General features: G+C 42.1%; 1 protein-coding gene across 1 annotated transcript in view; it reads right to left on the bottom strand.

Moving 5' to 3' along the window:
- tmtc2b (transmembrane O-mannosyltransferase targeting cadherins 2b) overlaps window positions 1-12,602 on the bottom strand; it is an 82,483-nt gene extending 69,881 nt beyond the window's left edge. The window contains exon 1 of the mRNA XM_026176644.2: window positions 12,145-12,602. Coding sequence (XP_026032429.1) covers window positions 12,145-12,227 — 83 coding nt within the window. The 5' untranslated portion in view covers window positions 12,228-12,602. The remainder of the gene's footprint in view (window positions 1-12,144) is intronic.
- Window positions 12,603-13,407: the final 805 nt, after the last annotated feature.

Raw genomic sequence — 13,407 nt, 5'->3', positions numbered from 1 at the left:
TGGAGTTTTCTTCCCCCCTTTTTTAATTCACTTAAACTATATGAGGTCCTGGACCAGACTGGTCGTGTGGTTGTAAATAACCTGTGGTGTCCCAGAGGGTGGCATGCTGCAGGCTGTTGTGCTTTGCACGCATTTTTTCAGAGCGCTAAAACCACACTCTGGGTTCCCAGGGCTCAACAGTATCAATTAGAGGCAGCTTGTGAAAAGATGTGCTTCCTCCGTTGCTGTGGTCTGGTAAGAGGTAGGAAGTGAGGGAAGAGAGAGGGAGGAGGCAACTCGTACTGCTGGGACTGTCCGGGTCCGCAAGAATTCAGTCTCCAATTTGCTCTGTCAGCTTCTCCATCCACATATATAGAAAAGGAGTGCAACAACTCATAAACAAGCAGTCCTTCTCAATTTCCTTTTTCTCATCTGAACTGTGCAATAATCTGCCCTCCGTACAACCTCAGCTCAATGGCAAACAGCACACAACTTCAGAATATGTGCCACAAAAGGCTTCTGTTAAGTCCCAGTGTTAAAGGTCCAGGGGGAACAGCAGCTGCAGCAGGTTACCCACAGTAGCTCAACCGGCCAGACCACAGGCTCTACTGCACTGCATCTGACTCACTCACTACACTTAGGAAACACCAGATACTGTAATCATATGTGAAAACCACTTAAACCACAATAATAACAGAAGTCAGAGGATTTCTAACACTTGTTTCCCTTAAAGGAATGAACCTGAACCTGACGAAAAGCAGACAGAAATCCTCAACCCTGCAATGTTAAAATAACTGAAGCAACGGAGCATTGCTCGAACACACCATCTAAATGCAGCAAAGGTTGATTCACAAACATCGGAACCAAAATACAGTCCCGATCAAAGGTTTAAGACAACTTGAAAAATGGCAAAAAAAATCATCATATTTCGCATGGTTGGATCTTAACAAGGTTCCAAGTTGAGCTTCAACACGCACCAAGAAGGAAGGGGAGTGAGACAAAAGACTTGTTTGAGCATGCAATTTATTGAAAACAATGCTTAATACCATGTTGCTTTTTTTTAGCAATAATGTAGTTAGAGCACTGGCATCTACATTACCCGTGTTTAGTGCATTTAAATTGAACTCGGGTTGGTTTTCGTCCCTGAGCACTCAGGTGTGGACCAAAACAACTGCCCCAGACCCTTTACAGGACGTGGTGATGGTGCGGCTCAGCTCGAACTCCGGTGCGCTTCGTTTGAACGTGATCCGACCTCGATGTGAAGCGACTACCAGGTGTACATTACAAGTACTATAGATGTGTCACGCTCTGTACAGGCTAGCAGCCATGAAATGAACATAAATTCTGTGTTTTCTAAATATTCTCACACACTGTAATTTTTAGTGGAATTCACTTGGATTTTTCTCTGTGTGAAAACAAACCACAGAGAAAAGCTACAAGGTGTGAAAAAACCCTTAGACTATGAACTTTTCTTACTTTGAACTAATGAACTTTGTTCATTATTAAAACATGGTTCGAAAATGACAAACACTGTAACTGCTATGATGATCAATTTAAACAAATAAATGAACCTACTGTATCTGGCAGCTTTGTTTAAGCAGGTGACTCGTATTCAGTTTGGAAGTCACGAGTGCACTGACAGACGTGATTTTCCAGCAATACAACCAAGACACTGGATAATTTAGCTGGCATATTCATAACAGTCGGGCTTCTTTGGGATCACCAACCGTGAATCCTCTGACCTCATTCCTCTGTCTTCTTACCACTTGAGAACAGCCAGAACTTTGAGAGCATGTAACAGAGCACGTACAGCCGTAATGGGATTGCCCAATTGGTTCTGACAGGTTTGGTGCACAATGCTGCAGCAGTTTTCTGCTCTGTTCAAACAGTGACCTCTGGGGTCTTGATTCTTTGTCCTTCATAAACAACAGGACAACACAAACGGGGATTAATTCCCCTCTATTTGGCGACAAATGGTCGCCTTCACTGGGTCCAGGGAGAACAGAGGGAGCACACAAAGCTTTCTTTTTACAACGAACAAAGGTGCTGGCTCTGAACCGGCCAACTTGTGTCATAACCTTATCGAAATGAGCCAGTGCTTCTTGCCACAGAGATGGTGAGGCACAGTGAAAAGAAGCCTTTTCCTCTTCATTGATGAAAAGGCCAAACTATAGCATCCCTGTTGGATATGGGGGACAGGGAAGTTTTTGTTTCTAATAGCTCGGGGTTCTCTGCTTACACGCCCTCATCCATAGTGCTGTTAATCCCATTAATATGAAGAGAGCCAAGAGCCTGAGAGTGGCCGTGGCTTAAGAGCCATCAGCCAGCATTAGCCCTGGAAATCCAAACCCTTGTCTAGACCCATTGCCAACTTAGCCCAACAGAGTTTAATCATCTGAGACATATTTACAACGACGGCAGCAAAACCTATAGCTGCCCTTTACCAATCGATGCGCTGATTCTTGGCAGCGTTAATGCCTTTCTCACATCACTGAACTGTGGTCGTGAATGTCTGCCACACAAAACTGACCGTGGGTGGGATTTAGACTGGTATTACACATTGTTTAAGGCAATTAGTGTGTGTGTGTGTGTGTGTGTGTGTGTGTGTGTGTGTGTGTGTGTGTGTGTGTGTGTGTGTGTGTGTGTGTGTGTGTGTGTGTGTGGTTCTGTCTGCAGTACACTGTGCATGCAAGATCTATTAAGCAAGACAGTCTGTCAACTTTAATTAAACAGCCAGCCGAGACAATGAGAATACTCAAAGTGGACTATGGTCATCATCTTGTGTTGTATTCTAAAAACTGATCTCTAATGCCTCAATCCACCACCAGGCAGCACACCCGACAGCTACATATGGACCATTTTTTATCCCACTGCATGGCAGTTGGGTGATTACCCTGCTTCAGAGCCTGATTATTTTAAAGTAGCTATAAAGTATCTCGATCTGGCCTGGTGAGAGCACAGAGGTGGCTTTCAAGGACTCGTGGGCATGCTATATATTCATTATCAGCTTCAATCTTACAATGAGACAATGTATTCCCTTCATTTTAGCATGCAGATATCACAGCGTGCCATTTGATTAGGAGCATATCAACTATTAGAGGTATTTAAGACTCATGTATGTATCGTGTTTCTCCAACGTCTAGACACCATCTGGACCTGTGTGTGTCCAGAAGCGAGGAAGGAGCATGCTCCCTGTGTAAGATGGATTACATATTAGGTTTAAAAAAACCTGGTTTAGCATTACAGCCTTGTTGGTGTGCACAACCTAATCAGATTTAGTAACAATTAGAGCAGGGCGATATGACCAAAAATATTTATCATGATATACATTTGAAAATTTGCGATAACGATTAGGGCTGAACGATATATCGCATTTGCGATAATATCGCGACATGATCAAGTGCAATTTTCTAACCGCAAAGGCTGCGATTATACTCTGGACATGTCCAAATTCATGGGCTGCATCCTCCTGTAGACCGATTACGCCACAGCGACGCGCCGAAGGCTGTCCAAATTACTACCATATCCCAGAATTCATAGCGCGGCCCAGCCAAACTCCAGTTTCCAGCAATGGCGGCCGCTACTAAGTTTTAAAATTACTCATACTAATCTTTCTGGGTCACAAAATAAACTTTTAACATATTTTCAGGCGAGAAAGTAGCTGTGTAAACATCAAATATCTGCTCGGTTTATCAAGATATCCCATATTTGCAAAAGTGCTTCGACGTTTTCAGAGGCGTCTGCTACCCACCAGCTCGACAGCTAGCCGGGAGCTCGAGGGTTACTGATGCGGCCGAGAACGGCACAACTCCCGGCACATCATTTTCAGATCACCGCGGAGTTTCGCTGCTCGGGTTAAACGTAATATATAAGTCACTTAGACAACCTAAAAATGTTATTGTTGGGCTTTTTTCAGTGTTTTGTTTGTTCGTGAGTAAATCGGTTTGGCTGAGATTAAAGTTATTAGATTAGATAAAATAAAACTTTATTAATCCCCCGGGTGGGTTCCTCCTTGGTTTTCACACAGCTGACTAAACGTCAAACAGAAAACTTATTAAACAGAAGTATGAGACAGTCGAGAATTTACACCAGTGTCTGGTTATATTTTAGATAGCAAGAAGCAGACGGCCGAGTTTATTAAACTCCACCGAGACAGCGGTGACGCTAATCAGAACTAGACCGTCCAATTTCACGCCTTTAAACTTTAAAGGCGTGTTTGTGTGTTGTTTATACAATTGCTATTATGTTTGCACTTTATGTGTAATGTTACTGACTGCAGAGATCAGTAAGATGTGTGTATTTTTTATTTATTAGTTTTATTTATTTAATATTATTTTTTAATTGAATGACTGTCTAGTAGTTCACAGATGTCGAAAAACTGAGTGTGGTAAAGCCACTGATTTTTTTTATGTATATTTCTGCAATCTGCACATTGTACTGACTTTCATTTTAATGTTTACACCAGGGTTCCTTGTCAGCACTTTATGCTCAGATGTTCAAATATACTGTTGTGATTGAAGAAGTTAAATAAAAATGTCAGTCATCAATTCATGCATCACCTCATGTCATCATAACAGAGGTCTGTCTTCCAGGAAAGAACAGTTTAAAATTAATGTAATATAGTATTGGCCATACTATATGATGTATTGCTTGTCTTTGTTTAATAATACAGAAGACAAAGACCTTAAAAAATAATCGCATATCGCAATCGCAATATTGGGGCAAAAAATCACAATTAGATTATTTTCCATAATCGTTCAGCCCTAATAACGATATAACTGGTGATATAATTGACACGAGACAAAATACTTTACACCTCCACAACTTTATTAGTGCAAACCCCCCCCCCCAAAACATCAATGTATTTCCACTTAAACAAGCAGCTTTTTTAAGTGCATTTACTGTAATTGTCGGGCTATAAGCCGCTACTTTTTGCACAAGCTTTGAACCCTGCGGCTTTTAGTCAGGTGCGGCTTTTCTATAGATTGTGCATGATTTTTGTCATATCGTAAGACGATTTGTTTTGTTTGTTCCGCTGTTGTACGGCACTACGTTGCCTGGCGGAAGGGCATGTGATCAGACACACAGTATCAGGGTTGAAGAGTGGTATGTTGGTCACATGTCCATCCGCCAGGCAATAGTGCCGTACAAGTAGCGCGAAAAACAAACTTCAAAGTAGCGCTACGCGTTCAGCGGGAGGCGTGGATGACGAGCGGCGATAAACTTGCCGCACATGCGCAGTGCCTTTGTTTTCATACACACATGGCTGCGACGCAGAATGAGAAGAGCGAAAGAGGATCGTTGAATGAAATGGATGAACCAGAATTGGTTTGTAAAAATGCTGCAGCTTCAGTGGTGTGGAACTGGTTTGGCTTTCGTGCGTCAGATACACAACAAAGCACTATTTTTGGTAGCGCATGCTAGCGGGCCGTCGTTATTACCGTGTTGTTTGGAAAATACGGCACACTTAAAATCAATCCTTAGATTTTTCTGAAAGTCGACAGTGCCCCTTATAATCCCGTGTGCCTTATGTATGAACTCTGGTTGTGTTTACTGACCTCGAAACGATTTTATGTGCACGGCGCTCAAAAATCTGTCAAATGTTTTAGTACGACTTTGCTAAGCTACGAAGCCGCACCGCTTGATGGATTGTCGGAGCATTACGGCTGTCGTAGTCAGGAGCCTCGCGGAGTGATACGCACTGTGCTTCAACATAATATTACCGTATTGTGTGTGTATAACCTCTTTTTAGGTTTTGTGGATATTATACATGGTTATGCTGAGGATATGTCGGCCAGTTTCCACTGGAAATGCCTTTTGGTTAAACTGTCAGCGAGGAATTTGCTTGTTTAAGTGAAAATACATTGATGGGGTTTTTTTTGCACTAATAAAGTTGTGGAGTTGTAAAGTATTTCGTATCAATTATATCGTCAGTTATATCGTTATCGCCAATTTTCAAATGTATATCGTGATAAATATTTTTGGTCATATCGCCCTGCTCTACTGGATATTTTAATAGTTGTAAGAGAAATTCAAGGCCACTTTGTTGTCATTGTTTTCTGAGGCTATACTCACAGAACAACAATGCTATGAACTAAATGCTGGGCTGGAGTTTATCCCAGCTGGCAGGGTCCACCCTGGACAGGTCACCAGTCTGTCAGCGAGAGATAGAAAACCTTTCATGCTCTCATTCACACCCGTGACCAATTTAGGATAAACAATTAACCTAACATGCACATCTTTGGACTGTGGGAGGAAGGCAGAGTACCAAGAGAGCGCCCGTGCAGGTACGGGGAGAATACACAAGTCTTGGCAAAATTGAGAATTTATCCTCTAAAGACCATGAATACGAAAACCAAATTTCACAGCATTAAATTCAAATTGATTCTTAATCCGTCTTGCTGAAATCTGCTTTGTATTTAATTAACAGTTAGTGGTTTACAAGAAGTCACACAAAGCATTGTGGGGAAAAAAAGTTTCCAAAAAATCCCAAACTTCCTCAGACCGCAAACGCTGTACAGGAAGTTGTGGCTGAAGCATTCAGTGCATCAGCAGGTCCTGCCGTGCCACAACCACACGACCGTTTGCTGAATGTTTTTTACTGGTTCAACCACCAGAATATTCTTTGTGTGCATTTTTACATGTTAGGACATCCACCAATGAAACGCTTTCTCAAGTTTAGTCTCCATTGCATGTTTACAGATATGCAGGTCTTTCTGTCTTATTCCCCCCTTTCTGTCCTCACCACAGTGAATGCAACATAAGAGCCAACATTTTTTAAATGAACTTCAGGAGTTTCGGTGCAGTAACAAAGATGCAGCGTGGCCATATTCTGGGCCCAATGACAGTGTGTAGGAGTGAGAGTAGCATCGTTTCTACTCAGCTGATTCCTATTACCCTGAATATGAACTCACTCCATCCAAGACGCATGCTTCGAGCAATTCTGTGGGGTTTTGTTGGAAAGAAAAGAAACATATCAGAACCCCTCATTAATGGTATTTTTAGAAACAAACGAATTTCTGCCAGGCTAGCTTATCTTGCAATTGTGGTGAGAGAGAAAATAACAATTTCTACCCTCACTGGCTATCTGTTGGAAAACGAGAACTTGGGAAAATTGAGATCCAATCTTTCTGTGGTTGAAAGTGAGCCGATCTTTCCGCGCTGGTGTAAAGGAGTCATGTTTTAAAAGAAGAATCTTCTTTCTTCCTTTTCTCTTTCTGGTACATTTGAAGGGAAATCTGAGAGATACTGTAATGAAGATTTCAAAAAGTTGTCACATTCACCGCACACTGGCAGCGCTCACACGTGGAATGTCAACAGACTCACACTGGAGCTAAAAATCTGTAACTGATAATCAGAAACATTCCTGCTAGAATATTTATTAGAGAAAGTGTGGAGCCACCAGGAGTGAGTAGGATACCTCCCACATGTCTCCTTCCTATCCTGCCAGCAGATTATACAGTCTGGCAGTCGAAGGAAGGAAATGCAGGACCCAAGGTTCTTACCGTTGACAACAGAGTCGCACTGAAGAAAACCATTACAGCTCTTTCATCTGTGCTTTTTTAAAACGAATTCTTTGCATTCTTAACTTGATTTAAATTTGCAATATACCTTTTTTAAATTTTTGTTCTAATATATTTGCGATAACTTTGAAGATAAGAATCATTACATATGTTAATGTCCATAAAATTTCAAGATCACAGAGTCTTTCAAGTCAAACGTGAAGGACTTTGACCCAGGAGATTGGGGTTCATGTTTGTTTGCATCTATGACTGCTGGGTTAGGATTAGGTTAGTTTTAGGAAAAGATCACAGCTTTGGTAAAAACAGACCTATGATTTTTTGGGTCTATTTTAATGCTTTCTAACACGTGTAAATGTTTACCACATGTTAGAAAAGCCCTGGCTGAGTGGAGAACTCTTTCCCGTTAAAGGACATTAAGTTAAAAAGACTTAATATGTAAAGTTTTATTTAACTGAATTTAACAGAACAGCACTGCAACCTAAAACTAACAGATTAAAGAGTTCTTCACATTTACACAGAAGAGCTTTAATTTTCTTCAACTGAATTGTTCGGGAATAGAGGAAACCTGACTCCAATATTATTTCTGCCTCACTTTTTCAGTCTGATACTTGGTGCTGGGAAAAGCAATCGAGGAATATGAATCTGTTGTGATGGAAAACCATATAAGAGCGGTGAGAATGAATCAAAGCAGCTAATCTGAAGGCCGTAACATAAATGATGAGTTGAAAAATGCTGGAAAGCTCTGTGTATCACAGAGTCAGGTGATAATTATGTGCACGTTTGTCATTTTGGTTGCATTACACAGATTCGATCTATTCTAAACAGTGATTATGGCCCCTTTGAAAAACTAAATACATGAGTTTTAATGCATTATATTATTTTGTCTATCTTCACTGACTGTCAGCATGAACTCTGATGTCTCCATCCTGGCAACTACAAGCAACAAACAACCTACATTTGAATCCACTTCAAATGCTCCCCCTGAAACTGGTGATGGGAGAAAAACCCTAAACTGCTTACCGAACGAGACCATCTGGAGACGCTGGATGATAGAAGCCGGGGGCCTAAAGGTTTTTGGGGGGGTAGCTGAAAGGAAGAGAGACGGAGGGAAAAAAAGATGCAGAGAGAAACAGCAGCGTAGCTACATCTACGAAACCATGTCGTGAGTCCCTCTCTGCAGGCAGGACGATAATTACAGGGCGCAGGCTAAGAAACCCTGACTGGGAAAAAAAGAAGAGATATTCAGGCTGCTGGGTTGCCGCCCTTGGGCCCTCAAGATAACCACAATGCTAAGCAGCAATCCTACAGTATAGGCTATGAGAGTAGGGTTCAAGATCACTGCAGTGACACTGTGCCAAAGAAGAGACAGCTATGGACAAGCCTATACTGGGGCAGGTAGGTCAAAGTATTCTGGTCTCCACCTCAGAGGCCAGATTAAGGTTGTCTACACGTCTCTGAAGTTAAACTTGAAGAAAACTTGAATTAATCTGAACTAAAAACAAATATTTAATAGTTTCTTTTTCCTTCACCATATTTACTATAACATTTGGGTGGTGTCAACATGAGTCACCACCCAAACCTCACATAAACTGCCTCAGCAAAGCAGCTTTTGGTTCTGCCCTCAATCCCAACTTCTCTAATAAAACTTTCAGTGCGTGGAGCTGTACGATGACTCGCCGTTACCAACTGTCTGACCATTATAAATCACTGGCCATGCCCAGGGAGGCTGCGTCCTTCAGCGTGACCCACAACCTTCACACATCCTCACACAGTCAAATTGTACACCATAACACGAGGCTGGAAAAATGAGGTGGGTGCAGTTCATCACATCCATCAAACTCCTGACAGTGAACAATAATCCATAAAGCCAGTGTGTGTGTGTGTTTGGGGGGTGAAATATATCTTAAAAACAGTCCAGTGTTTACAGCTACTAAATGGAGAAGTTGGCAGCTTTTTAAGCTTCATTAAAAACACCGTCACCTTGATTAACCTGCGCTCAACAGGTTTTTATAACCGAATAAAAGAATCCTGCAATCAAACCACGGAGGTCTTTTCATTATCACGCGAGTTCCTGGTGCACACGGCTTACAGAATATTGCACCAGTATTTCTCGTCTGACGTTTATCTGAGCTCTCCCATTCCTTCGCTCAGCCCTAACTGTAGATTGCAGCAGTGCTGATATGAACTACATGACGTATGATTCCCATTTTCCAGTGCAGGTGTCAAAGCTGTGTATGTGCTAATGATGACTGTGTCCCAGGGAGGGAAAGGAAAAGCCCCCTCCCCGCGGGAATTTGGCCGTGGCGAGCAGGTCGCTTCTCCACGCTGTCATTCGTATCAAATGAGGGGCATTACCGGCTGCAGGGTCAGAAAACTGACTTGCATGGAATTATTTTATTTAGACTCTGGACAAAAATAATTAAACATGTGTAAACAAAATTTTCCCCTCTCCTTTTAAATGTGAACTTCCTTGGTTACCGCCTTGGTTACCAGGCATAAAGTTATTAATGTGTAACCACTGAACACACATATGATAAGACGCATGTGACCGAGGCACTCCTGATACCATGAGAAGAATGAATTTGAAGAAAACAAAAAAAGCACTGCTACAAAGCGACTATGAATCCTCAGGTGTCTCTTCTATGGCATCTTTGTGCCTCCCAGGCATTTTATGCACACTGCAATCTTGAATTTTGATTTTAAATCACAAACTGATTTAAGTCTGGGCATTAGTTTCACAGCCAGCAGCAAAGGAGAAACACAATCTATCTTTTCACCGACAGGAATCAATGCCGCCTTGTGAAAAACAGCTATATTTATTTTTTTCTCCTCAGCTGTTTACCATAAAAAGTTCAATCGAAGCTATAAATCTTTATTTTGGGGCATGCCGTCGTTATATTCTGTAACTCTGGTGTCCTTTTAGTTTATGAAAAACAATATCTGAATGATGCATAAATTAGTGTCACAGTTTAAATAAATCCACTCTAAAGGCTGCAGGGTGTTTAGTAATGGCAAGCTCGAAGTCTGATTTATTGCCATTACAAATTTAGTATTTTCCATAATGACAGCATAAAGATATCATCTTTTTTCAAACCTAACCCAGCATTAGCAAGTCAGATCAGTTTGTATGCCCAGGACTGTTGTACTTAAAATGATACAGCACCGCCGCACACACCCTTCCTCTCTCCTCCCTCCTCGCTCTCGGTGGAGCCCAGGGGGGGACAGGAGACGGCTGCTAATTGCAAGCCTGGAACACACGGTGTTAAAAACAGATAACGCTGGATGTGACAGATAGCCTGCAATAGAACAAGATGTCAGAGACAGAATACTGTACGTCAGAGCAAAACCCCGGCTGGGATGGGCGAATTCGGTCACTCATCTGTTTCACCAAAAAAGCCAGAAAAAATTTGGAGCCAAACTCCTGCGGTAATAAATAATTATTTTACAATTATGTTAACATCTCCTCATAGAATTATCAAGGTTTGGCGTCTGTATTACATTCAAACTTGGAGGGGCTATCCAACAGCCGGCTCTCACCTCTCCACCTTCCTATCATGTAAGTGTGTGAATCACCCGACCTAAGCACCAAGTGCAAAACGCACAGCAACACACAACTGTAAAAGAAAAAGTGTCACACTTTCAGCAAAAAAAGAAAGAAAGAAAAAGACCAGGGGGGATGTGCTCAGCAGGAAATGTTCTATATCCAGAGCAGTGAGCAGAGATGTGCAGGAAATACACCACGTTCAGTGTTTGTACACTAAGCTGTATTCTCTTTAAGACACATATAATAAATGCACAGCACTGCACAATATTCTGTTCAGAGAAAAAGCATCCCAGACTGACAACTATGAATACTGGCTGTAGTAATATTGATAGGATGTTGATACAGTGATAGGAGCATAAAATGTGCATGCAGCTGACCTACATCAAGGCAATGGATGGAGAGTAAGGAGCCGGAGGCACTGACAACCATTCAGCCATCAAATATCAAAAGGCCAGCTATGAGTAATGCATTTCCCTGCATAACAGCGACTGAGCCCACAAACCAATGAAATGGGTTACAACGTTGCCTCTTTTAAGTAAATGAATAAGAAAACGCTCTGCACACTCGTGCATGTGTGGAACTGCTGCAGAGATATGAGGCACGTTTTTTTTTCCTGTTGGGATCAATTGATTCCCCAGCACATCTCAAGACCTTGAGACTTTGAAGAAGTTATTTCTGAGGCGTACGGGCGCGCTGCCTGACTACACTTTTCAACTTACGGAAAAACAACAAGCTGTGATCCAAGACAGATCAGCTGTATTGTTGAAATATTAGCCCAAAGGAATTATCTTTCAAGGCAGCTGCCACACATGTCACAAACAAGCACGTGTCTGGACTGTGGACTCTGACAGTGACTTTCAAAGCAGTGGGACATTTCCATCACTCAGCTTCTCCTCAGAGCACAAACTACCGATACGTGATACCTGCCTTCAAGCGGACTGTTTGTAGTGATAGACACAACGCTCTGTTTTGATGCTGACGCAATGAAATGCCTCCTTCCTCCAAGTTGTAAATCATCGCTTCTCTACAGAACTGATGAGGTTTCCTGCTAGTGGATACAGCACCGTGCGTTTGGATGTCATTCATTCACTCAAGTACCTGTCATCGTAGCAGAAATCGGCGCCCAGAGTGTTGACATACAGGACCAGAGCCACGGCGCCGCACAGCAATTCTGCAAACATTTCTGCCTCGCACGCGCGCGGGGAAATACTAACAAAAACTAAACTAAACAAACTGGGAAATGAGAAAAAATAAAGAAAATTAAAAAGATGCAAAGCGAGACACAGAGAAGCAGCGAGTCCCGGTTTCTAGTCCCTCTCAGTCCCCGTCTTTGTCAGGATGTCTCTGCGAAAACAAGTCCATTCTCTCCCCCCCATCATCCTCGCTGAAGTGCGCAAAGTGGATAATCCATAGGTGGCTTTCTTTCTAACCCATGTTGGGTCTGAGCCCGAGAGCTTTTTATCCCGCTGAGAGTTGGGCAGGAAATAAAACACGAGCAGCGTTTCGTGGATCTGTGACAACACACGCAGCACGCCTCCCTGACACAGAGGAGGATCAGCCTCTGATACTCAGCGGCCGCTGCTGGCTAAACGTCGCGATTGAGACAGAGGTCAAGTCAGACAGTCTGGAATTGTCCAACATCCGAGTAGACTTTCAAAATAAACTTTCCAGTGAGCAGCGCGAACAAAAACAGGTGTCCAAGTGCATCTAAAGGTTGACAAAAGAACACGGTAGCCTTATTTAATGAAAGTCCTGCGATGTAGTGTGAGGATGTAGATGAGCAGATAAAACAAGGCGTAAAAGACACATAACTGCTTTTTGACCACACATGAGGTTCATTTTAACAAAGCTTTATATTATTCAGTGAGCTCCCCCATATAGGATTTTTATATATAGCCTACTCTTTTAATAATTAATATTTAGTTTTCTAATATAACTTCATTTCTGTCAAACCTTAAGATTTAATATGGACGATTAATCTACTTTCCTTCCGCTCCAAACCTTCGCATTTCTGCAAACTTGACGCAGCTATGCTCCTAACACATGTGGTTTGAGAGAACCCGAGCGCATGCGCACCTCCCCTCCTCTAGAAAGGGGATAAATCACACTAGGTGGGGCTGAGAACCGCTGGTAGGGGTCACTTAATACCGCTAAGAGTAGTCCATAATGTCAAGGTGGTCCTTAGAGTGGAGTTCGAGGGTATGCTTCATGAACGAATATCATATTAAATTTCATAAAACCTGTCACTGTAATCTGTGGCGCTCATCTAATATCTACAAAAGACAATAACATATAATATATTTGCTGGCTACAGCTATTATTGCTTACGTAGGAGAATTAATAATTAAAGAAACACAGGCT

The sequence above is a fragment of the Astatotilapia calliptera genome, chromosome 7 (genome assembly GCF_964374335.1).
Source record: "Astatotilapia calliptera chromosome 7, fAstCal68.1, whole genome shotgun sequence".
Classification (NCBI taxonomy): Eukaryota; Metazoa; Chordata; class Actinopteri; order Cichliformes; family Cichlidae; genus Astatotilapia; species Astatotilapia calliptera.
This window is presented reverse-complemented; position numbering and strand designations above follow the sequence as displayed.